The following is a 27,178-nucleotide window of genomic DNA, read 5'->3' on the forward strand; positions in this document are numbered from 1 at the left end:
GAGACAGAGAGAGAGAGAGAGAAAGAGAGAGAGAGAGAGAGAGAGAGAGAGAGAGAGACAGAGAGAGAGAGACAGAGAGAGACAGAGAGAGAGAGCGAGACAGAGACAGAGAGAGAGAGAGAGAGAGTCAGAGACAGACAGAGACAAACAGAGACAGACAGAGAGAGACAGACAGAGAGAGACAGAGAGAGAGAGAATTATCTTGACTGGTGACCGTTGGTGTTGGTGACCACTGTTCTGCAGAGTTGGACATTTTTCTTTTTGTGTGTAGAACAAATAAAATATGAATTAATATATCATCCAGTCAATCAATCAATCAATCAATGCAATAAACATGACTTAGCGTTCAGACCATTGATTTATTCATGTTCTGTAAACGTAATGTGGTTTAATAGATCGATACCAAACGTTCTGATGGGTTCAGTAGGGACTAGGGGTTGTTTCTGGACACGTCCATAATAACCTCCTAGTTTAGGGGTTCAGTAGGGACTAGGGGTTGTTTCTGGACACGGCCATAATAACCTCCTAGTTTAGGGGTTCAGTAGGGACTAGGGGTTGTTTCTGGACACGGCCATAATAACCTCCTAGTTTAGGGGTTCAGTAGGGACTAGGGGTTGTTTCTGGACACGGCCATAATAACCTCCTAGTTTAGGGGTTCAGTAGGGACTAGGGGTTGTTTCTGGACACGGCCATAATAACCTCCTAGTTTAGGGGTTCAGTAGGGACTAGGGGTTGTTTCTGGACACGGCCATAATAACCTCCTAGTTTAGGGGTTCAGTAGGGACTAGGGGTTGTTTCTGGACACGGCCATAATAACCTCCTAGTTTTAGGGGTTCAGTAGGGACTAGGGGTTGTTTCAGGACACGGCCATAATAACCTCCTAGTTTAGGGGTTCAGTAGGGACTAGGGGTTGTTTCTGGACACGGCCATAATAACCTCCTAGTTTAGGGGTTCAGTAGGGACTAGGGGTTGTTTCAGGACACGGCCATAATAACCTCCTAGTTTAGGGGTTCAGTAGGGACTAGGGGTTGTTTCTGGACACGGCCATAATAACCTCCTAGTTTAGGGGTTCAGTAGGGACTAGGGGTTGTTTCTGGACACGGCCATAATAACCTCCTAGTTTAGGGGTTCAGTAGGGACTAGGGGTTGTTTCTGGACACGGCCATAATAACCTCCTAGTTTAGGGGTTCAGTAGGGACTAGGGGTTGTTTCTGGACACGGCCATAATAACCTCCTAGTTTAGGGGTTCAGTAGGGACTAGGGGTTGTTTCTGGACACGGCCATAATAACCTCCTAGTTTAGGGGTTCAGTAGGGACTAGGGGTTGTTTCTGGACACGGCCATAATAACCTCCTAGTTTAGGGGTTCAGAGTCCCCCTGTATACAGTCCTCTCGTCACCTGTGGCTTTGCGGTTGTTTGTTTGGTTCCCGATAGGTAACCAACTGACTACAGTCTTCTTATAGCTGCGTAGTAACAGAGTCCTCCATGCCGCTGGATTCCTCGATGACGGATTCCCTACCTCCCACAACACTGCCCCCTCCTCCTCCCTCCAAGATGCTCTCGCTGGAGTCCAGAAGGTGGAAGTTAGAGTCTGCCATATTGGAAGCACAGTGCAGGGATTGGCAGGGGCAAGGAGGTGGGAGGGGCAATGGGAGGAGAGAGTCCTTCTCATTTGCTCGTCTGGAGAAATTAGGAGGGGCTCCGACTGGCTTAGTATGCCCCACCTGGTTAAGCTGCGTCTCGCTGCGGGTCAAGTGACTAACTAAACTGAGGTCATACGACCCTCGACCTCTCAGGGGGTGGAGCAAGCCGTCTGAGATGGTGAAGGAGAGAGGGGATTGGCTGACGGAGAGGGGAAGGAGCGGGGCTTTGCGTGAGAACAGGAAGCCGAGGCGTTTAAAGGAGTCTGGAGTCTTATTGGACGTCGCCGCCGACAACAGCTGGAGACGACTCTTCGTGCGAGCGAAGGATGAGGAGGAAGGGAACGAAGGGAAGATAGAAGAGGAGGAAGGAGCGGCTTCTCTCCTCACCCCGTTGCTCTTTGGTTTACCCTCCTCCTCTTCCTCCTCCCCCCATCTCTCCTCCACCTTCTCTTCGTACTCCTCCTCCTCTCCTTCCATCTTCGTTACAGAAACCACCTCCATTCCTGAAATACTCCGGACCAAAGCGGAGACGCCATATTTAGGTTTCTTCTTCCCCGTGCTTCCTGTAGGGGTCAGAAAGGTCACGCCCATTGACCTCTTGGCTCCGCCCACCTCCTGCGATCCCAGAGAAGGATCATCGGGGTCAAGGTTAGAGTCAGGCCCCTCCTCATCACTGGTTCCTCCCTTGTCTCTCAGTGTGGCTTCGCTGCTGGAAGAGTAGTGGCGTCTGGGAGGCCGGCGGTTACCAAGGAGATCTAAAGCTTCATAACGGAAACTGGAGATGTCCTGCTTCAACTCCTAGAGAGAGACGAGAGGAAAGGGCGAGGAGGAAAGGAGGGGGATAGAGGGAGGGATGGAGAGAGAGTAATGGAGAGAGAGGGATGGAGAGAGATGAGAGAGAGGGGTGGAGAGGGAGGGATAGAGAGAGAGGAATGGAGAGAGAGGGATGGAGAGAGAGGGATGAGAGAGATGGATAGAGAGAGAGGGATGGAGAGAGGGATGGATGAAGAGAGAGGGATGGATGAAGAGAGAGGGATGGAGAGAGGGATGGAGAGAGGGATGGATGGAGAGAGAGGGATGGAGAGAGAGGGATGGAGAGAGAGGGATAGAGAGAGAGGGATAGAGAGAGAGGGATAGAGAGAGAGGGACGGAAAGAGAGATGGACGGAAAGAGAGATGGACGGAAAGAGAGATGGACGGAAAGAGAGATGGACAGAAAGAGAGACGGAGAGAGATATGGAGAGAAGCAGAGAGATAGATATTACATATAGTCTTCAGAAAAACGACGGTCGATGTCAATCTAATTGGCATAACGTCCGCCTTCCACACACACACCTTAAAGTTCTCCTCGGTCAATCCCTCGTCCGTCTTGGAACTGCGTATCATGGCCGCCACGTACCTCTTCACCAGGCTACGGATCACTTCCTGTTAACAATGACATTACTTCCCGTTAACCACAACACTGTTACCATGGACACCCCTGTCTGACACTTTAAAAAAAAAAGAAAATAATATTTTATGAATCCATAGGAGACTGACATGTACACATACAGATTAATTCAATAATGCTGTCATTGAAAATTGTACACCCAAGGTAGGCTTCTGCCCCTTTAAGAGCTAGAACAGACTGTGGACCCTATGTTGTGATTCGGAGCTTCTGCCCCTTTAAGAGCTAGAACAGACTGTGGACCCTATGTTGTGATTCAGGGCTTCTGCCCCTTTAAGAGCTAGAATAGACTGTGGACCCTATGTTGTGATTCAGGGCTTCTGTCCCTTTAAGAGCTCGAACAGACTGTGGACCCTATGTTGTGATTCAGGGCTTCTGCCCCTTTAAGAGCTAGAACAGACTGTGGACCCTATGTTGTGATTCAGGGCTTCTGCCCCTTTAAGAGCTAGAATAGACTGTGGACCCTATGTTGTCATTCAGGGCATCTGTCCCTTTAAGAGCTAGAATAGACTGTGGACCCTATGTTGTGATTCAGGGCTTCTGTCCCTTTAAGAGCTACAATAGACTGTGGACCCTATGTTGTGATTCAGGGCTTCTGCCCCTTTAAGAGCTAGAATAGACTGTGGACCCTATGTTGTGATTCAGGGCTTCTGCCCCTTTAAGAGCTACAATAGACTGTTCAACCCCCACAATCCAATAAACAGCTGCTGAAACTCTCTTGGGTTATAGATCACATATGTCAGTAGGTTATGTCAGTAGTCTAGTGTGAGGGGTTATAACAGTAGTCTAGTGTGAGGGGTTATAACAGTAGTCTAGTGTGAGGGGTTATGTCAGTAGTCTAGTGTGAGGGGTTATAACAGTAGTCTAGTGTGAGGGGTTATAACAGTAGTCTAGTGTGAGGGGTTATAACAGTAGTCTAGTGTGAGGGGTTATAACAGTAGTCTAGTGTGAGGGGTTATGTCAGTAGTCTAGTGTGAGGGGTTATAACAGTAGTCTAGTGTGAGGGGTTATAACAGTAGTCTAGTGTGAGGGGTTATAACAGTAGTCTAGTGTGAGGGGTTACGTCAGTAGTCTAGTGTGAGGGGTTATAACAGTAGTCTAGTGTGAGTGGTTATGTCAGTAGTCTAGTGTGAGGGGTTATAACAGTAGTCTAGTGTGAGGGGTTATAACAGTAGTCTAGTGGTAGTGGTTATAACAGTAGTCTAGTGTGAGGGGTTATGGCAGTAGTCTAGCGTGAGGGGTTATAACAGTAGTCTAGTGTGAGGGGTTATGTCAGTAGTCTAGTGTGAGGGGTTATGTCAGTAGTCTAGTGTGAGGTTATGTCAGTAGTCTAGTGTGAGGGGTTATGTCAGTAGTCTAGTGTGAGGGGTTATAACAGTAGTCCAGTCTGAGGGGTTATAACAGTAGTCCAGTCTGAGGGGTTATAACAGTAGTCTAGTGTGAGGGGTTATAACAGTAGTCTAGTGTGAGGGGTTATGTCAGTAGTCTAGTGTGAGGGGTTATAACAGTAGTCTAGTGTGAGGGGTTATAACAGTAGTCTAGTGTGAGGGGTTATAACAGTAGTCTAGTGTGAGGGGTTATGACAGTAGTCTAGTGTGAGGGGTTATGTCAGTAGTCTAGTGTGAGGGGTTATGACAGTAGTCTAGTGTGAGGGGTTATAACAGTAGTCTAGTGTGAGGGGTTATGTCAGTAGTCTAGTGTGAGGGGTTATAACAGTAGTCTAGTGTGAGGGGTTATGTCAGTAGTCTAGTGTGAGGGGTTATGTCAGTAGTCTAGTGTGAGGGGTTATGTCAGTAGTCTAGTGTGAGGGGTTATGTCAGTAGTCTAGTGTGAGGGGTTATAACAGTAGTCTAGTGTGAGGGGTTATAACAGTAGTCTAGTGTGAGGGGTTATAACAGTAGTCTAGTGTGAGGGGTTATAACAGTAGTCTAGTGTGAGGGGTTATAACAGTAGTCTAGTGTGAGGGGTTACGTCAGTAGTCTAGTGTGAGGGGTTATAACAGTAGTCTAGTGTGAGGGGTTATGTCAGTAGTCTAGTGTGAGGGGTTATAACAGTAGTCTAGTGTGAGGGGTTATAACAGTAGTCTAGTGTGAGGGGTTATAACAGTAGTCTAGTGTGAGGGGTTATAACAGTAGTCTAGTGTGAGGGGTTATGACAGTAGTCTAGTGTGAGGGGTTATAACAGTAGTCTAGTGTGAGGGGTTATGTCAGTAGTCTAGTGTGAGGGGTTATGACAGTAGTCTAGTGTGAGGGGTTATGACAGTAGTCTAGTGTTAGGGGTTATAACAGTAGTCTAGTGTGAGGGGTTATAACAGTAGTCTAGTGTGAGGGGTTATAACAGTAGTCTAGTGTGAGGGGTTATAACAGTAGTCTAGTGTGAGGGGTTATAACAGTAGTCTAGTGTGAGGGGTTATGACAGTAGTCTAGTGTGAGGGGTTATGACAGTAGTCTAGTGTTAGGGGTTAAAACAGTAGTCTAGTGTGAGGGGTTATAACAGTAGTCTAGTGTGAGGGGTTAAAACAGTAGTCTAGTGTGAGGGGTTATGTCAGCGACACTGTAGGGAGCTTTTTGTTCACATTGTCCTAAAAAGGGAACCAGACTGTGGAATTCAATCGACCCGAAGTCAGACCACCTCGAAACTGCACTGAGTTCACAAAACAAAAAATGAGAGAGAAATACCTGATAGTGTTGATTCTGTATCAGGCTGTCTGCATGACGCTCCTGGAAATAAATTATATACTGGTAAAGCATATTATGTACCAGCACACACACACACACACACACACACACACACACACACACACACACACACACACACACACACACACACACACACACACACACACACACACACACTTCACCCACTCGTATCAGCAGCATCAGAGGGATTCTTGGTGTTATATAATACAGCCCACATTTGGGATGTGTCCCAAATCACCCCTCTTCCCTACGTAGTGCACAAACTGTTCTCTTTCCTACATAGTGCACTATAGAGTCCCATGGGCCCTGGTCAGTGTATATAGGGAATAAGGTGCAGTTTGGGACGCAGACCCAGGACTGGAAATCAGGCCAGGTGTGTGCGTGTGTGTGTGTTTGCTTTCATTAGTGTGAGCAACATGAGATTATGAACAAGTAATTCTCAAGTGTTTTCTTGTGTTTGGAAATGTGCAATTTCATGCAGTTATATATATATATAATATATACAGTTGAAGTCGGAAGTTTACATACACCTTAGCCAAATACATTTAAACTCCGTTTTTCTAATTCCTGACATTTAATCCTAGTAAAAATTCCCTGTCTTAGGTCAGTTAGGATCACCACTTTATTTTAAGAATGTGAAATGTCAGAATAATAGTAGAGAGAATGATTTATTTCAGCTTTTATTTCTTTCATCACATTCCCACTGGGTCAGAAGTTTACATACACTCAATTAGTATTTGGTAGCATTGCCTTTAAATTGTTTAACTTGGGTCAAACGTTTCGGGTAGCCTTCCACAAGCTTCCCACAATAAATTGGGTGAATTTTGGCCCATTCCTCCTGACAGAGCTGGTGTAACTGAGTCAGGTTTGTAGGCCTCCTTGCTCGCACACGCTTTTTCAGTTCTGCCCACAAATGTTCAATAGGATTGAGGCCAGGGCTTTGTGATGGCCACTCCAAGACTTTGACTTTGTTGTCCTTAAGCCATTTTGAAACAACTTTGGAAGTATGCTTGGGGTCATTGTCCATTTGGAAGACCCATTTGCGACCAAGCTTTAACTTCCTGACTGATGTCTTGAGATGTTGCTTCAATATATCCACATCATTTTCCTCCCTCATGATGCCATCTATTTTGTGAAGTGCACCAGTCCCTCCTGCAGCAAAGCACCCCCACAACATGATGCTGCCACCCCCATACTTCACGGTTGGGATGGTGTTCTTCGGCTTGCAAGCCTCCCCCTTTTTCCTCCAAACATAACAATGGTCATTATGGCCAAACAGTTCTATTTTTGTTTCAACAGACCAGAGGACATTTCTCCAAAAAGTACTTTCTTTGTCCCTATGTGCAGTTGCAAACCGTAGTCTGGCTTCTTTATGGCGGTTTTTGAGCAGTGGCTTCTTCCTTGCTGAGCGGCCTTTCAGGTTATGTCGATATAGGACTCGTTTTACTGTGGATATAGATACTTTTGTTCCTGTTTCCTCCAGCATCTTCACAAGGTCTTTTGCCCTTGTTCTGGGATTGATTTGCACTTTTCGCACCAAAGTACATTCATCTCTAGGAAACAGAACGCGTCTCCTTCCTGAGCGGTATGACGGCTGCGTAGTCCCATGGTGTTTATACTTGCGTACTATTGTTTGTATAGATGAACGTGGCACCTTCAGGTGTTTGGAAATTGCTCCCAAGGATGAACCAGACTTGTGGAGGTCTACAATTTTTTTCCTGAGGTCTTGGCTGATTTCTTTTGATTTTTACATGATGTCAAGCAAAGAGGCACTGAGTTTGAAGGTAGGCCTTGAAATACATCCACAGGTACACCTCCAATTGACTCAAATGATGTCAATCAGAAGCTTCTAAAGCCATGACATCATTTTCTGGAATTTTCCAAGCTGTTTAAAGGCACAGTCAACTTAGTGTATGTAAACTTCTGATCCACTGCAATTGTGATACAGTGAATTATAAGTGAAATAATCTGTCAGTAAACAATTGTCGGAATAATTACTTGTGTCATGCACAAAGTAGATGTCCTAACCGACTTGCCAAAACTATAGTTTATTAACAAGAAATTTGTGGAGTGGTTGAAAAACTAGTTTTAATGACTCCAACCTAAGTGTATTTAAACTTCCGACTTCTACTCTATGTGTGTTTTAACATTAACTGTCACTGTGAATCGACAGGTTATGTGTTTTAACATTGATTCTCACTGTGAACTGTCAGGTTATTGTGTGTTTTAACATTGGCTTCTACTAAGCTCTATGGAATTGTTTTAAGAAGTATAAAAAAAATCCAAATATAAAAAAATATATTTTGGCCTTGCTGCAATAGAAATGCATTGAATAACAGATAGTCCCCCCCAAAAAAATCAAAAGGAAGTTTGTTCTGAAGTGTCCTATGTCTGAGAGATACAAGAACGATCAGGAAACATTTGTAAATTTTTTATTTAACATGTAATTAACCCCGTATTTTTGGCAATTAACAGTCTCCATATATACTTCCATACATTTTTCACAAGACGAGTCTTGTGAGGCCTGTGGGCATCCTAGAGCAAAAACAACCGACATGTTCGTGTTGCTGAGAGTCTCACCTTTCCACAGAGAGGTCATATTAATGTGTAGCCCAACCTGTTTGGAAGCTACAGACAGAAGATGGCGGATCGGCTGTAGCGACTTCAGACGAGTCTCCTGGTTCGGAAGCTACAGACAGAAGATGGCGGGTCGGCTGTAGCGACTTCAGACGAGCCTCCTGGTTCGGAAGCTACAGACAGAAGATGGCGGATCGGCTGTAGCGACTTCAGACGAGTCTCCTGGTTCGGAAGCTACAGACAGAAGATGGCGGGTCGGCTGTAGCGACTTCAGACGAGTCTCCTGGTTCGGAAGCTACAGACAGAAGATGGCGGGTCGGCTGTAGCGACTTCAGACGAGTCTCCTGGTTCGGAAGCTACAGACAGAAGATGGCGGGTCGGCTGTAGCGACTTCAGACGAGTCCCAGAGCAAAACGGAGAACAACATCGTGTTTTGCGAGTCGCATCTTTCCATAGAGGGGTCATAATAGTTTGTAAGCCAAACCGTACAGACAATTTTGTGAGAAGACCGATTTTACCGGATGTCTCATGGTTTGACAAAACCCGCTCTAGCCCGGTCACCTTTCACCGCAGATGCGGAAGTGCGACATCGGAGGATGCGGTGAAAAAAAAAAGCGATATCTCTAGCTTAAATGAACAGATTTTGATTGGGAGGTTGTTATGATAATAATTTGAATTTCCGCAGGGGCACGGACATCGACCTCAGGGTGTTAACATTCATTCTCACTGTGATCTGTATTCTCACTGTGAACTGTATTCTCACTGTGAACTGTATTCTCACTGTGATCTGTATTCTCACTGAACTGTATTCTCACTGTGAACTGTATTCTCACTGTGATCTGTATTCTCACTGAACTGTATTCTCACTGTGAACTGTCAGGTTATTGTGTGTGTAAAGATATAGAATACAGATATAGATATAGAATACATTCTCACTGTGAACTGTCAGGTTATTGTGTGTGTAAAGATATAGAATACAGATATAGATATAGAATACATTCTCACTGTGAACTGTCAGGTTATTGTGTGTGTAAAGATATAGAATACAGATATAGATATAGAATACATTCTCACTGTGAACTGTCAGGTTATTGTGTGTGTAAAGATATAGAATACAGTTCACAGTGAGAATGAATGTTAACACCCTGAGGAAACTTTCATAGTTTTTGAAATGTTCCGAATTGACTGACCTTCATGTCTTGATGGACTGTCATTTCTCTTTGCTTATTTGAGCTGTTCTCGCCATAATATGGACTTGGTCTTTTACCAAATAGGGCTATCTTCTGTATACCACCCCTACCTTGTCACAACACAACTGATTGGCTCAAACGCATTAAGAAGGAAATAAATTCCACAAATTAACTTTAAACAAGTCACACCTGTTAATTGAAATGCATTCCAGGTGACTACCTCATGAAGCTGGTTGAGAGAATGCCAAGAGTGTGCAAAGCTGTCATCAAGGCAAAGGGTGGCTACTTTCAAGAATCTCAAATATAAAATAGATTTGAATTTGTTTAACACTTTTTTTTGGTTACTACATGATTCCATATGTGTTATTTCATAGTTTCGATGTCTTCACTTATTATTCTACAATGTATAAAATAGTAAAAATAAAGAAAAACCCTTGAATGAGTAGGTGTGTCCAAACTTTTGACTGGTACTGTACGTCGGGCCTTTGTTAGCAATGCAGACTGTGCTGTTGGCACTGAAACATACAGTAAGCAACATTATGGGTCATCTACAGAAATGTGCGAAAATTAATTTCTCCATCCTGAAGAATGTATTCAGTGAACACAGACTCTGAACACAGAGCATGTTACATCAAAGAAAAGCCCAGCTTTGTCCAGCTGGCATTTGAGAGGGACTTGACAAGTACATTTCGCCAGGAAGGAGAATGGAAACAGAGACTTCTCATGAGGTTCAACACATCGCATCGAAGAGGCTGCAACTCTTCTAAATGGTAAAGCTACAACCTTTGTGCCAGAATTATTAACTCCTACTGGTTGTAGGTCTCATTTCTTTTTTAATGTAATGTCTAGTTTAGGCCTTTGCTTTTTACTTCAAAGCATCTTTTAGATGTATCTGTGATTCTTAGAGTCATTCGGCTACTTGCTTTTGAGGGTTTAATTGCTATTGATAGATATACAGCTTTGCGTTATTTGATGGGTATACTGACAATGACCAATGTGGCCTATTGGTTGTGCTCTGAGGTGAGATGTGGCGTTTGGTTCCTGTTGTCCAGGCTGTCTCTCTGATGGTGCTGAAAGTGACAGAGCATCCAATGTTATCCTTTCATCGCACTGACTGGCTGTAGCCTCCTGTCCATGGTTCTGAATCGATAGTTAAGCTGACTAGCCTGTCCATGGTTCTGAATCGATAGATAAGCTGACTGGCTGTAGCCTTCTGTCCATGGTTCTGAATCGATAGTTAAGCTGACTAGCCTGTCCATGGTTCTGAATCGATAGATAAGCTGACTGGCTGTAGCCTTCTGTCCATGGTTCTGAATCGATAGTTAAGCTGACTGACTGTAGCCTTCTGTCCATGGTTCTGAATCGATAGTTAAGCTGACTGTAGCCTTCTGTCCATGGTTCTGAATCGAGAGTTAAGCTGACTGTAGCCTTCTGTCCATGGTTCTGAATCGATATTTACAGTGTGTGCTGTTTTAATGAGTACGTCTTGCGTTACCAGTGTACTGGCTCTTCCAGCTCGTGTCTGACTGGCTGTCTGTCCATGTGTACGTGCTCCCAGTGTACGGCTCTCCAGTGTACGGCTCCCAGTGTACGGCTCCCAGTGTACGGCTCCCAGTGTACGGCTCCCAGTGTACGGCTCCCAGTGTACGGCTCCCAGTGTACGTGCTCCCAGTGTACGGCTCCCAGTGTACGGTGCTCCCAGTGTACGGCTCCCAGTGTACGGCTCCCAGTGTACGGCTCCCAGTGTACGGCTCCCAGTGTAAGGCTCCCAGTGTACGGTGCTCCCAGTGTACGGCTCCCAGTGTACGGCTCCCAGTGTACGGTGCTCCCAGTGTACGGCTCCCAGTGTACGGCTCCCAGTGTACGGCTCCCAGTGTACGGCTCCCAGTGTACGGCTCCCAGTGTACGGCTCCCAGTGTACGGCTCCCAGTGTACGGCTCCCAGTGTACGGCTCCCAGTGTACGGCTCCCAGTGTACGGCTCCCAGTGTACGGCTCCCAGTGTACGGCTCCCAGTGTACTGCTCCCAGTGTACGGCTCCCAGTGTACGGCTCCCAGTGTACGGCTCCCAGTGTACTGCTCCCAGTGTACGGCTCCCAGTGTACTGCTCCCAGTGTACGGCTCCCAGTGTACGGCTCCCAGTGTACGGCTCCCAGTGTACGGCTCCCAGTGTACGGCTCCCAGTGTACGGCTCCCAGTGTACGGCTCCCAGTGTACGGCTCCCAGTGTACGGCTCCCAGTGTAAGGCTCCCAGTGTAAGGCTCCCAGTGTACGGCTCCCAGTGTACGGCTCCCAGTGTACGGCTACGTTTCAGAACAGTAGTAGGACCTATCTACCTTGTATTATTAGGGTTGTGCCCACCCATGGATTTACAATGCCCCCTCGGGCATGGCATCCTGCGTGTGTGTGTGTGTGTGTGTGTGTGTGTGTGTGTGTGTGTGTGTGTGTGTGTGTGTGTGTGTGTGTGTGTTTATCTTCTTACTGGGAACTCTCGTAGGTCGTGGTGTTTGTGTGTGTCGTCAGCAGGGGGCGTTCCTCTCCTACAGAGTCTATGGTGAACCCACAGGCAGAGGTACCACACTGACTTTGGACTGGGAACGATGTTGAAGGGAGGGGGCAGAGTACCCCCCTCGTCAAAATAACTCATCCATAACTTGGTCCGGGCAAACTTCCACTCTATATCTGCATGGTCCTGGAGGAGACCGAGGGGGAGGGAGGGGAGAAGTGGGAGAGAGAGAGAGGGGGATGAGGGGGAGAAGTGGGAGAGAGAGAGAGAGAGAGGGGGATGAGGGGAAGAAGTGGGAGAGAGAGAGAGGTGGGGATGAGGGGGAGATGTGGGAGAGAGAGAGAGAGAGAGAGGGGGATGAGGGGAAGAAGTGGGAGAGAGAGAGAGGTGGGGATGAGGGGGAGATGTGGGAGAGAGAGAGAAGTGGGGATGAGGGGAGATGTGGGAGAGAGAGAGAGAGAGAGAGTGGGGATGAGGGGAGATGTGGGAGAGAGAGAGAGGTGGGGATGAGGGGGAGATGTGGGAGAGAGAGAGAAGTGGGGATGAGGGGGAGATGTGGGAGAGAGAGAGGGGGGATGAGGGGGAGAAGTGGGAGAGAGAGAGAGGGGTGATGAGGGGGAGAAGTGGGAGAGAGAGAGGTGGGGATGAGGGAGAGAAGTGGGAGAGAGAGAGAGGGGATGAGGGGAGAGAAGTGGGAGAGAGAGAGAGGGGATGAGGGGAGATGTGGGAGAGAGAGAGAGGGTGATGAGAGGGGAGAAGTGGGATGAGGGGAGATGTGGGAGAGAGAGAGAGGGGATGAGGGGGAGAAGTGGGAGAGAGAGAGAGGGGGATGAGGGGAGATGTGGGAGAGAGAGAGAGGGGGATGAGAGGGAGAAGTGGGATGTGGGGGAGATGTGGGAGAGAGAGAGAGGGGGATGAGGGGAGATGTGGGAGAGAGAGAGAGTGGGGATGAGGGGGAGATGTGGGAGAGAGAGAGAGGGGGATGAGGGGGAGAAGTGGGAGAGAGAGAGAGGGGGATGAGGGGAAGAAGTGGGAGAGAGAGAGAGGGGATGAGGGGGAGATGTGGGAGAGAGAGAGGGGGATGAGGGGGAGATGTGGGAGAGAGAGAGGGGGATGAGGGGGAGATGTGCGAGAGAGAGAGGGGGGATGAGGGGGAGAAGTGCGATGTGGGGAGATGTGGGAGAGAGAGAGAGGGTGATGAGAGGGAGAAGTGGGATGAGGGGGAGATGTGGGAGAGAGAGAGGGGGATGAGGGGGAGATGTGGGAGAGAGAGAGGGGGATGAGAGGGAGAAGTGGGATGAGGGGGAGATGTGGGAGAGAGAGAGAGGGGGATGAGGGGGAGATGTGGGAGAGAGAGAGGTGGGGATGAGGGGGAGATGTGGGAGAGAGAGAGAGGGGGATGAGGGGAGAAGTGGGAGAGAGAGGGGATGAGGGGGAGATGTGGGAGAGAGAGAGAGGTGGGGATGAGGGGGAGAAGTGGGAGAGAGAGAGAGAGAGGGGATGAGGGGGAGAAGTGGGAGAGAGAGAGAGGGGGATGAGGGGGAGATGTGGGAGAGAGAGAGAGGGGGATGAGGGGGAGAAGTGGGAGAGAGAGAGAGGGGGATGAGGGGGAGAAGTGGGAGAGAGAGAGAGGGGGATGAGGGGAGAAGTGGGAGAGAGAGAGAGAGAGTGGGATGAGGGGGAGAAGTAGGAGAGAGGGAGGATAATAAATTATTTGGTCAATCAGTCAATCAATGACTAGTTTGTACAGGATACTTTGATACTGAGATAATACAATGGAACTCATCAACACTGAGATAATACAATGGAACTCATCAGCACTGAGATAATACAATGGAACTCATCAACACTGAGATAATACAATGGAACTCACCAGCACTGAGATAATACAATGGAACTCATCAACACTGAGATAATACAATGGAACTCACCAACACTGAGATAATACAATGGAACTCATCAACACTGAGATAATACAATGGAACTCATCAACACTGAGATAATACAATGGAACTCATCAACACTGAGATAATACAATGGAACTCATCAGCACTGAGATAATACAATGGAACTCATCAGCACTGAGATAATACAATGGAACTCATCAGCACTGAGATAATACAATGGAACTCATCAACACTGAGATAATACAATGGAACTCACCAGCACTGAGATAATACAATGGAACTCACCAGCACTGAGATAATACAATGGAACTCATCAGCACTGAGATAATACAATGGAACTCATCAGCACTGAGATAATACAATGGAACTCATCAACACTGAGATAATACAATGGAACTCACCAGCACTGAGATAATACAATGGAACTCACCAGCACTGAGATAATACAATGGAACTCATCAGCACTGAGATAATACAATGGAACTCATCAACACTGAGATAATACAATGGAACTCATCAGCACTGAGATAATACAATGGAACTCATCAGCACTGAGATAATACAATGGAACTCATCAGCACTGAGATAATACAATGGAACTCATCAGCACTGAGATAATACAATGGAACTCACCAACACTGAGATAATACAATGGAACTCACCAGCACTGAGATAATACAATGGAACTCACCAGCACTGAGATAATACAACGGAACTTCAATGGAGTATTATAATATGTTTAATAGCAGCACTACTTACAGTGATGAGTTGATCGTTGTTCCTGATGGCTATCAATCAATCAATCAATCAATGTATAATAACGGTAGTAGTACTCACAGCGATGAGTTGATAGGAGTTGTTCATCATGGCGATCAATCAATCAATCAATGTATAATAACGGTAGTAGTACTCACAGCGATGAGTTGATAGGAGTTGTTCATCATGGCGATCAATCAATCAATCAATGTATAATAACGGTAGTAGTACTCACAGCGATGAGTTGATAGGAGTTGTTCATCATGGCGATCAATCAATCAATCAATGTATAATAACGGTAGTAGTACTCACAGCGATGAGTTGATAGGAGTTGTTCATCATGGCGATCAATCAATCAATCAATGTATAATAACGGTAGTAGTACTCACAGCGATGAGTTGATAGGAGTTGTTCATCATGGCGATCAATCAATCAATCAATGTATAATAACGGTAGTAGTACTCACAGCGATGAGTTGATAGGAGTTGTTCATCATGGCGATCAATCAATCAATCAATGTATAATAACGGTAGTAGTACTCACAGCGATGAGTTGATAGGAGTTGTTCATCATGGCGATCAATCAATCAATCAATGTATAATAACGGTAGTAGTACTCACAGCGATGAGTTGATAGGAGTTGTTCATCATGGCGATCAATCAATCAATCAATGTATAATAACGGTAGTAGTACTCACAGCGATGAGTTGATAGGAGTTGTTCATCATGGCGATCAATCAATCAATCAATGTATAATAACGGTAGTAGTACTCACAGCGATGAGTTGATAGGAGTTGTTCATCATGGCGATCAATCAATCAATCAATGTATAATAACGGTAGTAGTACTCACAGCGATGAGTTGATAGGAGTTGTTCATCATGGCGATCAATCAATCAATCAATGTATAATAACGGTAGTAGTACTCACAGCGATGAGTTGATAGGAGTTGTTCATCATGGCGATCAATCAATCAATCAATGTATAATAACGGTAGTAGTACTCACAGCGATGAGTTGATAGGAGTTGTTCATCATGGCGATCAATCAATCAATCAATGTATAATAACGGTAGTAGTACTCACAGCGATGAGTTGATAGGAGTTGTTCATCATGGCGATCAATCAATCAATCAATGTATAATAACGGTAGTAGTACTCACAGCGATGAGTTGATAGGAGTTGTTCATCATGGCGATCAATCAATCAATCAATGTATAATAACGGTAGTAGTACTCACAGCGATGAGTTGATAGGAGTTGTTCATCATGGCGATCAATCAATCAATCAATGTATAATAACGGTAGTAGTACTCACAGCGATGAGTTGATAGGAGTTGTTCATCATGGCGATCAATCAATCAATCAATGTATAATAACGGTAGTAGTACTCACAGCGATGAGTTGATAGGAGTTGTTCATCATGGCGATCAACATGTTGAGCAGAACCACCAGGGAGATGACGTTATAGGTTCCAAACATGGTGGCGCCAACAAACTCTGTGAACTCATGACGAGCTTTAACGTTGGTCACGTACAGGTTTAACAAGCCGAAGATGGACCAGAACAGAGACTGGAGGGTCTCAAATAACCTGGAGAGAGGAGAGAGAGAGAGATGAGAGGGACAGGGAGAGAGAGAGAGAGAGAGATAGATGAGGACAGGGAGAGAGAGAGAGAGAGAGGAGAGCGAGAGAGAGGGAGAGAGAGAGCGAGATGAGAGGGACAGAGAGAGAGAGAGAGAGAGAGAGAGAGAGAGAGAGAGAGAGAGAGAGAGAGAGAGACAGACTGATCAGGCCAAAAATAGACAAGACTACCTGGAGAGGGAGAGAGAGAGAGAGAGCATATATATATATATACATACATACACAAATCCACATATGTATAAATACATATACACACACACACACACACATTTATATATATATATATATATATATATACATTAAAAATATATATTTTCCTTTATTATTTTCTGCTAACCCTAATTGAGAAGTTGTGATCTGAATGAAGGGGAAAAGGCCTTTCCTTGAACATAAGGTGAGACATTCTTATTAATTTACTAGAGAACCAATTCGGATAGAAGTGTAACTTTTGTATGACTGAAGCCTTTAGCGAGAGGTCTAATGCTTTAATATTTAATCATTTCTGCCCTCTGATTTCATATTAATTATTTAAATAGACCCGTTTATTTTTTTGTGGACAACCTTGTTTTATTCCTCTTGACGGTTTAAAAGTTTCTGAGAAGTAGCCATTATTTACTATTTTACACCTCGGGTTGCTATACATGATTTGAACTCATTTTATAAGAGATTCTCCTAAATTGAAATGTTCCAGGTATTTATATATAAAGTCCAGTCGTACTTTATCAAAAGCCTTTTCAAAGCCAGCTATGAATAGCAGGCCTGGTTTCACAGATCTTTCATAGTGTTCTATTGTTTCCAGTGCTTGTCTTATATTATCTCTGATGTATCGTCCATGTAAAAAACCTGTCTGATTAAGATGAATTATATCTGACAAAACCTTTTTAATTCTATGCGCCAAACATTTCGCTAGGAATTTTTGCATCACAACACTGAAGTGTAAGAGGTCTTCAAATTTTAAATTGACTGGATCTTTATATTTACCATTTTACATTTTAGTCATTTAGCAGACGCTCTTATCCAGAGCGACTTACAGTAGTGAATGCATACATTTCATACATTATTTTCCCCCGAACTGGTCCCCCGTGGGAATCGAACCCACAACCCTGGCGTTGCAAACACCATGCTCTACCAACAGAGCCACACGGGACCACATGGATCCTGTTTCAGTAATAATGAAATCAGACCTTCTTGTTGAGTATCTGATAACCTACCGTTTATATTGGAGTGGTTAAAACATGCTCATAACGTCCACTGAGTGAATCAGAAAGGTTTGTTATACCTCCACTGGTATACCATCCATCCCTGGAGTTTGGTTATACCTCCACTGGTATGCCATCCATCCCTGGAGTGTGGTTATACCTCCACTGGTATGCCATCCATCCCTGGAGTGTGGTTATACCTCCACTGGTATGCCATCCATCCCTGGAGTGTGGTTATACCTCCACTGGTATGCCATCCATCCCTGGAGTGTGGTTATACCTCCACTGGTATGCCATCCATCCCTGGAGTTTGGTTATACCTCCACTGGTATGCCATCCATCCCTGGAGTGTGGTTATACCTCCACTGGTATGCCATCCATCCCTGGAGTTTGGTTATACCTCCACTGGTATGCCATCCATCCCTGGAGTGTGGTTATACCTCCACTGGTATGCCATCCATCCCTGGAGTGTGGTTATACCTCCACTGGTATACCATCCATCCCTGGAGTGTGGTTATACCTCCACTGGTATGCCATCCATCCCTGGAGTTTGGTTATACCTCCACTGGTATGCCATCCATCCCTGGAGTGTGGTTATACCTCCACTGGTATGCCATCCATCCCTGGAGTGTGGTTATACCTCCACTGGTATACCATCCATCCCTGGAGTGTGGTTATACCTCCACTGGTATGCCATCCATCCCTGGAGTGTGGTTATACCTCCACTGGTATACCATCCATCCCTGGAGTGTGGTTATACCTCCACTGGTATGCCATCCATCCCTGGAGTTTGGTTATACCTCCACTGGTATGCCATCCATCCCTGGAGTTTGGTTATACCTCCACTGGTATACCATCCATCCCTGGAGTTTGGTTATACCTCCACTGGTATGCCATCCATCCCTGGAGTTTGGTTATACCTCCACTGGTATACCATCCATCCCTGGAGTTTGGTTATACCTCCACTGGTATACCATCCAGGCCTGGAGTGTGGTTATACCTCCACTGGTATGCCATCCATCCCTGGAGTGTGGTTATACCTCCACTGGTATGCCATCCAGCCCTGGAGTTTGGTTATACCTCCACTGGTATGCCATCCATCCCTGGAGTTTGGTTATACCTCCACTGGTATACCATCCATCCCTGGAGTGTGGTTATACCTCCACTGGTATGCCATCCATCCCTGGAGTGTGGTTATACCTCCACTGGTATGCCATCCATCCCTGGAGTGTGGTTATACCTCCACTGGTATGCCATCCATCCCTGGAGTGTGGTTATACCTCCACTGGTATGCCATCCATCCCTGGAGTTTGGTTATACCTCCACTGGTATGCCATCCATCCCTGGAGTGTGGTTATACCTCCACTGGTATGCCATCCATCCCTGGAGTTTGGTATACCTCCACTGGTATGCCATCCAGCACCGGAATTTGGTATACCTCCACTGGTATGCCATCCAGCCCTGGAGTTTGGTTATACCTCCACTGGTATGCCATCCAGCCCTGGAGTGTGGTTATACCTCCACTGGTATGCCATCCAGCCCTGGAGTTTGGTTATACCTCCACTGGTATGCCATCCAGCCCTGGAGTTTGGTTATACCTCCACTGGTATGCCATCCAGCCCTGGAGTTTGGTATACCTCCACTGGTATGCCATCCATCCCTGGAGTTTGGTATACCTCCACTGGTATGCCATCCAGCACCGGAATTTGGTATACCTCCCCTGGTATGCCATCCAGCCCTGGAGTTTTCCCAGAATTAAAGGCTTTAAATGCATCAAGAAGTTCCTCCTCTGTAATTTGGCCTTCACATGAGTCTTTCTGTGCATCTGTTAATTTTACATTATTAATAGGAAAAAAATCCTACAAATGAGAACTTGTTCTTAACTGGCCTACCTGGTTAAATAAAGGGGAAATAAACAAATACTAAATAAATCTCCTCTAACCAGAGGAGGAGATTTTTAGAAGAGATGTATTTAGTATTTGTTTATTTCCCCTTTATTTAACCAGGTAGGCCAGTTAAGAACAAGTTCTCATTTGCAACTGAGACCTGGCCAAGATAAAGCAAAGCAGTTCGACAACATACAACACACGAGTTACACATAAACAAACGTACAGTCAATAACACAAAATAAAATAAAAATAGAAAAATCTATATACAGTGTGTGCAATGTAGAAGAGTAGGGAGGTAGGCAATAAATAGGCCATAGAGGTGAAAATAGTTACAATTTAGCATTAATACTGGAGTGATAGATGTGCAGATGATGATGTGCAAGTAGAGATACTGGGGTGCAAAAGAGGAAGAGGGTAAGTAATAATATGGGGATGAGGTAGTTGGGTGGGCTATTTACAGATGGGCTGTGTACAGGTACAATGATCGGTAAGCTGCTCTGACAGCTGATGCTTAAAGTTAATGAGGGAGATCTAAGACTCCAGCTTCAGTGATTTTTGCAATTCGTTCCAGTCATTGGCAGTAGAGAACTGGAAGGAAAGGCGGCCAAAGGAAGTATTGGCTTTGGAGATGACCTAACCTGCTGGAGCACGTGCTATGGGTGGATGTTGCTATGGTGACCAGTGAGCTGAGATAAGGCGGGGCTTTACCTAGCAAAGACTTATAGATGACCTGGAGCCAGTGGGTTTGGTGACGGACATGTAGTGAGGGACAGCCAACGAGAGCATACAGGTCACAGTGGTGGGTAGTATATGGGGCTTTGGTGACAAAACGGATGGCACTGTGATAGACTACATCCAGTTTGCTGAGTAGAGTATTGGAGGCTATTTTGTAAATGACATCACCGAAGTCAAGGATCAGTAGGATAGTCAGTTTTACGAGGGTATGTTTGGCGACATGAGTGAAGGAGGCTTTTCTGCGAAATAGAAAGCCGATTCAATATTTAATTTTAGATTGGAGATGCTTAATGTGAGTCTGGAAGGAGATTTTACATCTAACCAGACACCTAGGTATTTGTAGTTGTCCACATATTCTAGGTCAGAACCGTCCAGAGTAGTGATGCTAGTCGGGCGGGAGGGTGCAGGCAGCAATCGGTTGAAGAGCATGCATTTAGTTTTACTAGCATTTAAAAGCAGTTGGAGGCCACGGAAGGAGAGTTGTATGGCGTTGAAGCTTGTTTGGAGGTTTGTTAGCACAGTGTCCAAAGAAGGGCCAGAAGTATACAGAATGGTGTCGTCTGCGTAGAGGTGGATCAGAGAATCACCAGCAGCAAGAGCGACATCATTGATGTATACAGAGAAAAGAGTCGGCCCGAGAATTGAACCCTGTGGCACCCCCATAGAGACTGCCAGAGATCCGGACAACAGGCCCTCCGATTTGACACACTGAACTCTATCTGAGAAGTAGTTGGTGAACCAGGCGAGGCAGTCATTTGAGAAGCCAAGGCTATTGAGTCTGCCGATAAGAATGCGGTGATTGACCGAGTCGAAAGCCTTGGCCAGGCCGATGAAAACGGCTGCACAGTATTGTCTTTTATCGATGGCGGTTATGATGTCGTTTAGGACATTGAGGCTTAGGTGCACCCATGACCAGCTCGTAAACCAGATTGCATAGTGGAGAAGGTACGGTGGGATTCGAAATGGCCGATAATCTGTTTATTAACTTGGCTTTCGAAGATTTTAGAAAGGCAGGGCAGGGTGGATATTGGTCTATAACAGTTTGGGTCTTGAGTGTCTCGCCCTTAAAAGAGGGTGATGACCGCGGCAGCTTTCCAAATCTTTGGGAATCTCAGACGATACGAAAGAGAGGTTGAATAGGCTAATAATAAGGGTTGCAACAATTTCAGCTGATAATTTTAGAAAGAGAGGGTCCAGATTGTCTAGCCCAGCTGATTTGTAGGGATCCAGATTTTGCAGTTCTTTCAGAACATCAGCTGTCTGGATTTGAGTGAAGGAGAAGCGGGGGGGGGGCAAGTTGCTGCAGGGGGTGCTGAGATGTTGACCGGGTTAGGGGTAGCCAGGTGGAAAGCATGGCCAGCCGTGGAAAAATGCTTATTAAAATTATAGAATATCCTAGATTTATCGGTGGTGACAGTGTTTCCTAGCCTCAGTGCAGTGGGCAGCTGGGAGGAGGTGCTCTTATTCTCCATGGACTTTACATTGTCCCAAAACTTTTTGGAATTAGTGCTACAGGAAGCAAATTTCTGTTTGAAAAAGCTAGCCTTAGCTTTCCTAACTAACTGAGTATATTGGTTCCTGACTTTCTCTGAAAAGTTGCATATCGTGGGGGCTATTTGATGCTAATGCAGAACGCCACAGGATGTTTTTGTGCTGGTCAAAGGCAGTCAGGTCTGGAGAGAACCAAGGGCTATATCTGTTCCTGGTTCAATTTTTTTAATGGGGCATGCTTATTAAGATGGAGAGGAAAACACTTTTGAAGAGCAACCAGGCATCCTCTACTGACGGGATGAGGTCAATATCCTTCCAGTATACCAGGGCCAGGTCGATTAGAAAGGCCTGCTCGCAGAAGTGTTTTAGGGAGCGTTTGACAGTGATGAGGGGTGGTCGTTTGACTGCGGACCCAGGCAGTGATCGCTGAGATCCTGGTTGAAGACAGCAGAGGTGTATTTAGAGGGCAAGTTGGTCATGATGATATCTAAGAGGGTTCCCATGGTTACGGATTTAGGGTTGTACCTGGTTCCTTGATAATTTGTGTGAGATTGAGGGCATCTAGCTTAGATTATAGGACGTCCGGGGAGCTAAGCATGTCCCAGTATAGGTCACCTAACAGTACGAACTCTGAAGATAGATGGGGGGTGATCAATTCACATATGGTGTCCAGGGCACAGCTGGGGCAACGGTGAGAGACTTGTTTCTGGAAAGTAGAAGCTTGAATTGTTTGGGCACAGACCTGGATAGGATGACAGAACTCTGCAGGCTATCTCTGCAGTAGATTGCAACTATCTTGGCGGAAAATGTTATAGTTAGGGATGGAGATTTCAGGGTTTTTGGTGGTTTTCTTAAGCCAGGATTCAGACACGACTAGGACATCTGGGTTGGCAAAGTGTGCTAAAGCAGTGAATAAAACAAACTTAGGCAGGATGCTTCTAATGTTAACATGCATGAAACCAATGCTTTTACGGTTACATAAGTCAACAAATGAGAACGCCTGGGGAATGGGAGTGATGCTAGGGGCTGCAGGGCCTGGGTTGACCTCCACATCACCAGAGGAACAGAGGAGGAGTATGATAAGGGTACGGCTAAAGGCTAAAATAACTGGTCGTCTAGTACGTTCAGAACAGAGAGTAAAAGGAGCAGATTTCTGGCCGCGGGAGAATAGATTCAATGCATAATGTACAGACAAGGGTATGGTAGGATCTGAATACAGTGGAGGTAAACCCAGGCACTGAGTGACGATGAGAGTGGTTTTGGACTGAAATGAAAACATATCCTTAAAGTGCTTTGCTTCCTCTTTCAAAATATTATTTGTTGAATCATGGATGACTCTGTCATTTGTAACAAGTTTCAGTAAATTCTGAAACTCAAGTTTGTTATTAAGGCACATGAAAGTTCACATGTTCCATTTTGATTTAAAAAATGTTACGTTCAAATGGTTCTCCTGTGAAGTAATGACGCGCAACATACGCCTAGTTTTCTGAAACGAGGCACAAATATATCAACGAATTTGCAATGGCTAGGGCTGTTACGGTGACCGTATTACCGCCACACCGGCGGTCACAAGTCACGACAGAAGTCAAATTCAACGTGATCGTTTTAGTCACGGTAACTAGGCTTCTCCAAGCTCTGATGCTGCTCATGGTCGTTAGTAGTCTACAAAATTTTCTAACTGCCTGTCACAACGTTGACTGAAGGGGGCGCCTCTCCCCGTGCGGTCGTCGTCGCCGGCCTACTAGCTGCCACCGATCCTCTGTTATTTTTCCTTTTGTTAGGTCTAGTTTAGGTTTGCACCTGTGTTGTATTAGTTCATCGCTCTGGGACCGTTGGTACCACCAGTCTGACCGCTATGGGACCGATGGTACCACCAGTCTGACCACTCTGGGACCTATGGTGTCCAGTCTGACTGCTCTGGGACCTATGGTGTCACCAGTCTGACTGTTCTGGGACCTGCCACCAGTCTGACCGCTCTGGGACCTGCCACCAGTCTGACCGCTCTGGGACCTATGGTGTCACCAGTCTGACTGTTCTGGGACCTATGGTGTCCAGTCTGACTGCTCTGGGACCTATGGTGTCCAGTCTGACTGCTCTGGGACCTATGGTGTCCAGTCTGACTGCTCTGGGACCTATGGTGTCCAGTCTGACTGCTCTGGGACCTATGGTGTCCAGTCTGACTGCTCTGGGACCTATGGTGTCCAGTCTGACTGCTCTGGGACCTGCCACCAGTCTGACCGCTCTGGGACCTGCCACCAGTCTGACTGCTCTGGGACCTGCCACCAGTCTGACTGCTCTGGGACCTGCCACCAGTCTGACTGCTCTGGGACCTGCCACCAGTCTGACTGCTCTGGGACCTGCCACCAGTCTGACTGCTCTGGGACCTATGGTGGCTCCAGTCTGACTGCTCTGGGACCTATGGTGGCTCCAGTCTGACTGCTCTGGGACCTATGGTGGCTCCAGTCTGCTTGCAGTTGTCAGTTATCATCAGGTATGAGGATGATCTACTTTGATGTGTCAAGTGGGTGAGATGCGCAGTCTGTGTTTGACTTTATGAGTTTTGAGATGTCTGAGTTTAACTTCATGGACAAACTCGTTGTCCAAACCGACGATGGCGCAGCTGTAATGGAATGCATCTGCTATTTGTATTTACAGGTAAGTTCCCTCCTGTTCCCTGATTAAAGAGGTGATGAATACTCCACTCCACTACCATTGTCAACTCTCTCCTGACATGAACTGAAGTCACGTCTCATGTGCCCCAGTCATCCACTGGCAAAATGAATGTTTCCCCTCCGAGCACATTGAGTACCCCATCAACATTCTCTCATTACTGTATGTAGAGTCAATCTCGTTATTACACATCTATGATTTTACTCCTTGCTTGGACTAACTCATTCTTAGCTCTTTTGTCTAACTGTCTTGTGTTATAGTTTTTTTTGTCTCTTCCCAGTCAAATCCTGTCTTGCACTGGTCAAGCCTCTGAACACCTCAACTCATGCTTCATACCCTCATTCAATCACTGCTGTGATCCCTTCCCAACACTGTGTAAGTAGCCCTCTCATTCCCATTCCCCATAATATTGTACTATAAATGTCTTTATTAGATGCTTTAGGTTAAAATAATTGGTCTTTGACGATTTTGAAAAAAAAACCCACTTTTGTCGTCTCCTTGTGATCCACGCCTATACCGTGGGTCTCCCATCCTCCTCAATTTGTCAAGTCACCAGCCTCCACTGATGCAAATGTAGTCGAAAATCTAATCAAACACTTCATGAGAGCCCATGAGCTCATGTTGCGCAAGAATTTCTATAGGCTGTGCAATTGCATAAGAAAACAGAGCGATGGCCTCTATTAAAAAGAGGAGGATCCCATCAGCTATCTATAGGCTAGGCCTACTATATTTATTTCTCAACTTTCCTAATATTATTAAGCACATCGCTTCTCTTTAAAAACAGCAGTATAGCCTACCTGGCTGGCATGAAAATGAACCACGGAAAAAAGCATCGTCAATTCACTATTTACAGTAAGTGCATAGATGACAAGTAATATGTATTTTCTCGCACAGAATAGGTCAACTTTTGTACTATAGGGGATAGTATATTGACATAGGCTAGTGCTTTTGCTGTTCGTCAGGTCTACTCATCTAAAGAAAACTAAATGTAGACAGTTTTTTCAATATCTTCAATATGAGCCTCAGATTTGGATAAGGAGGTGCGCAGTTGCATCCCCGATGTGACTGTCTTCACTTGTAGCCTGTGAGAAAGACCAGATCACATGACGGATAGCCATGTGAGTGAGACGTGCTTCAGCACGCAGCCGGGAGAAGGGTATTATAATTATTATATTCAGCCCAAGAACACACTGGCCGCAAAAGGCGTGGATTTTTTTTAGGGGGCATTATGACCACACAAAGGGGATGCAGCCGGGAAATTCGAGGCATTATCAAGTTCTTGTCTCATTGTGAATGAGAGACTGATGAAGTGTGTACAGCCTGAGCAAAAAAACAATGCAGAGGTCATGCCTTTTCAAACAACTTTTTTTAAAAATCATCATTAGTCTCATCATACAGCCTTACAATATATTAAACATCTAAACATATGTTTGTATCACAATTTAAGATACATAAATAACTTAAAAGAAATTAAGCATTTAGGAGGACATGTTTATTTGTTATTCGCTCAACACAGAATAGCCGCATGTACGCACTCCCTCAAATCATTTGTGGAGAAAATATAATTTATATTTTATTCAGCTTTGTTCAATTGTACTATTCATACTATAAGATAATATAAAATAATACCCTGGAATTCTAAGCAAATCTTGTCTGCTAAATGAACTAGTGTCGCCCCACAGCCATTTGGCTCAGCCCTATCAGGACCTGCTAAATGAACTAGTGTAGCCCCACAGCCATTTGGCACAGCCCTATCAGGACCTGCTAAATGAACTAGTGTCGCCCACAGCCATTTGGCACAGCCCTATCAGGACCTGCTAAATGAACTAGTGTCGCCCACAGCCATTTGGCACAGCCCTATCAGGACCTGCTAAATGAACTAGTGTAGCCCCACAGCCATTTGGCACAGCCCTATCAGGACCTGCTAAATGAACTAGTGTCGCCCCACAGCCATTTGGCACAGCCCTATCAGGACCTGCTAAATGAACTAGTGTCGCCCACAGCCATTTGGCACAGCCCTATCAGGACCTGCTAAATGAACTAGTGTCGCCCACAGCCATTTGGCACAGCCCTATCAGGACCTGCTAAATGAACTAGTGTCGCCCCACAGCCATTTGGCTCAGCCCTATCAGGACCTGCTAAATGAACTAGTGTCGCCCACAGCCATTTGGCACAGCCCGATCAGGACCTGCTAAATGAACTAGTGTCGCCCCACAGCCATTTGGCACAGCCCTATCAGGACCTAACATAAGGACAACTCAGAGTATACTATTCTGTTCTTCTGAAATAGACTACATTTTCTTCATATCATGCTTCTTTAGACCTGTCTAAGATAAATAATGGATTTATCGTGATGCTGTAGTCTATATTAAATGGATTTATTAGACTTTTGACTTTTTAAAACGTAGACGTTCCAAAGGTGTGTTAATTATCGTGTTTGTGTGGAAGCCAGGTGTCACGGTTGTCGTCGGTTAAGGAGGACCAAAACGCAGCAGGCATGCCGGTTGTTCATTTTGAACATTTATTAACTCCAAAATGAACACAAAAATAACAAAAGAGAACGAACGATAAACTGACAGTCCTGTAATGTAGACATACACTAAACACGGAACAATCTCCCACAAATGACAAACACACCCTAATATATGGGACTCTCAATCAAAGGCAAATAGACAACACCTGCCTTCAATTGAGAGTCCCAACCCCAATTAACCAAACATAGAAACGGACACACTAGACTAAACATAGAATTACATGAAAACCAAAGAGTGCCCAAAAACCCCCGGAATACTTAAATCAAATGCCCCTTCAACAAACACACCACCCCGAACCACA

General features: G+C 45.5%; 1 protein-coding gene across 1 annotated transcript in view; it reads right to left on the reverse strand.

Moving 5' to 3' along the window:
• Positions 1-339: 339 nt before the first annotated feature.
• Positions 340-27,178, reverse strand: part of LOC106591872 (short transient receptor potential channel 5) — a 101,106-nt gene continuing 74,267 nt past the window's right edge. Inside the window, exons 14-18 of the mRNA XM_045721442.1 lie at positions 16,113-16,308; positions 12,036-12,245; positions 5,768-5,809; positions 2,978-3,067; positions 340-2,441 (exon numbers count right to left, since the gene is read on the reverse strand). Coding sequence (XP_045577398.1) covers positions 1,458-2,441; positions 2,978-3,067; positions 5,768-5,809; positions 12,036-12,245; positions 16,113-16,308 — 1,522 coding nt within the window. The 3' untranslated portion in view covers positions 340-1,457. The remainder of the gene's footprint in view (positions 2,442-2,977; positions 3,068-5,767; positions 5,810-12,035; positions 12,246-16,112; positions 16,309-27,178) is intronic.

The sequence above is a fragment of the Salmo salar genome, chromosome ssa07 (genome assembly GCF_905237065.1).
Source record: "Salmo salar chromosome ssa07, Ssal_v3.1, whole genome shotgun sequence".
Lineage (NCBI taxonomy): Eukaryota > Metazoa > Chordata > Actinopteri > Salmoniformes > Salmonidae > Salmo > Salmo salar.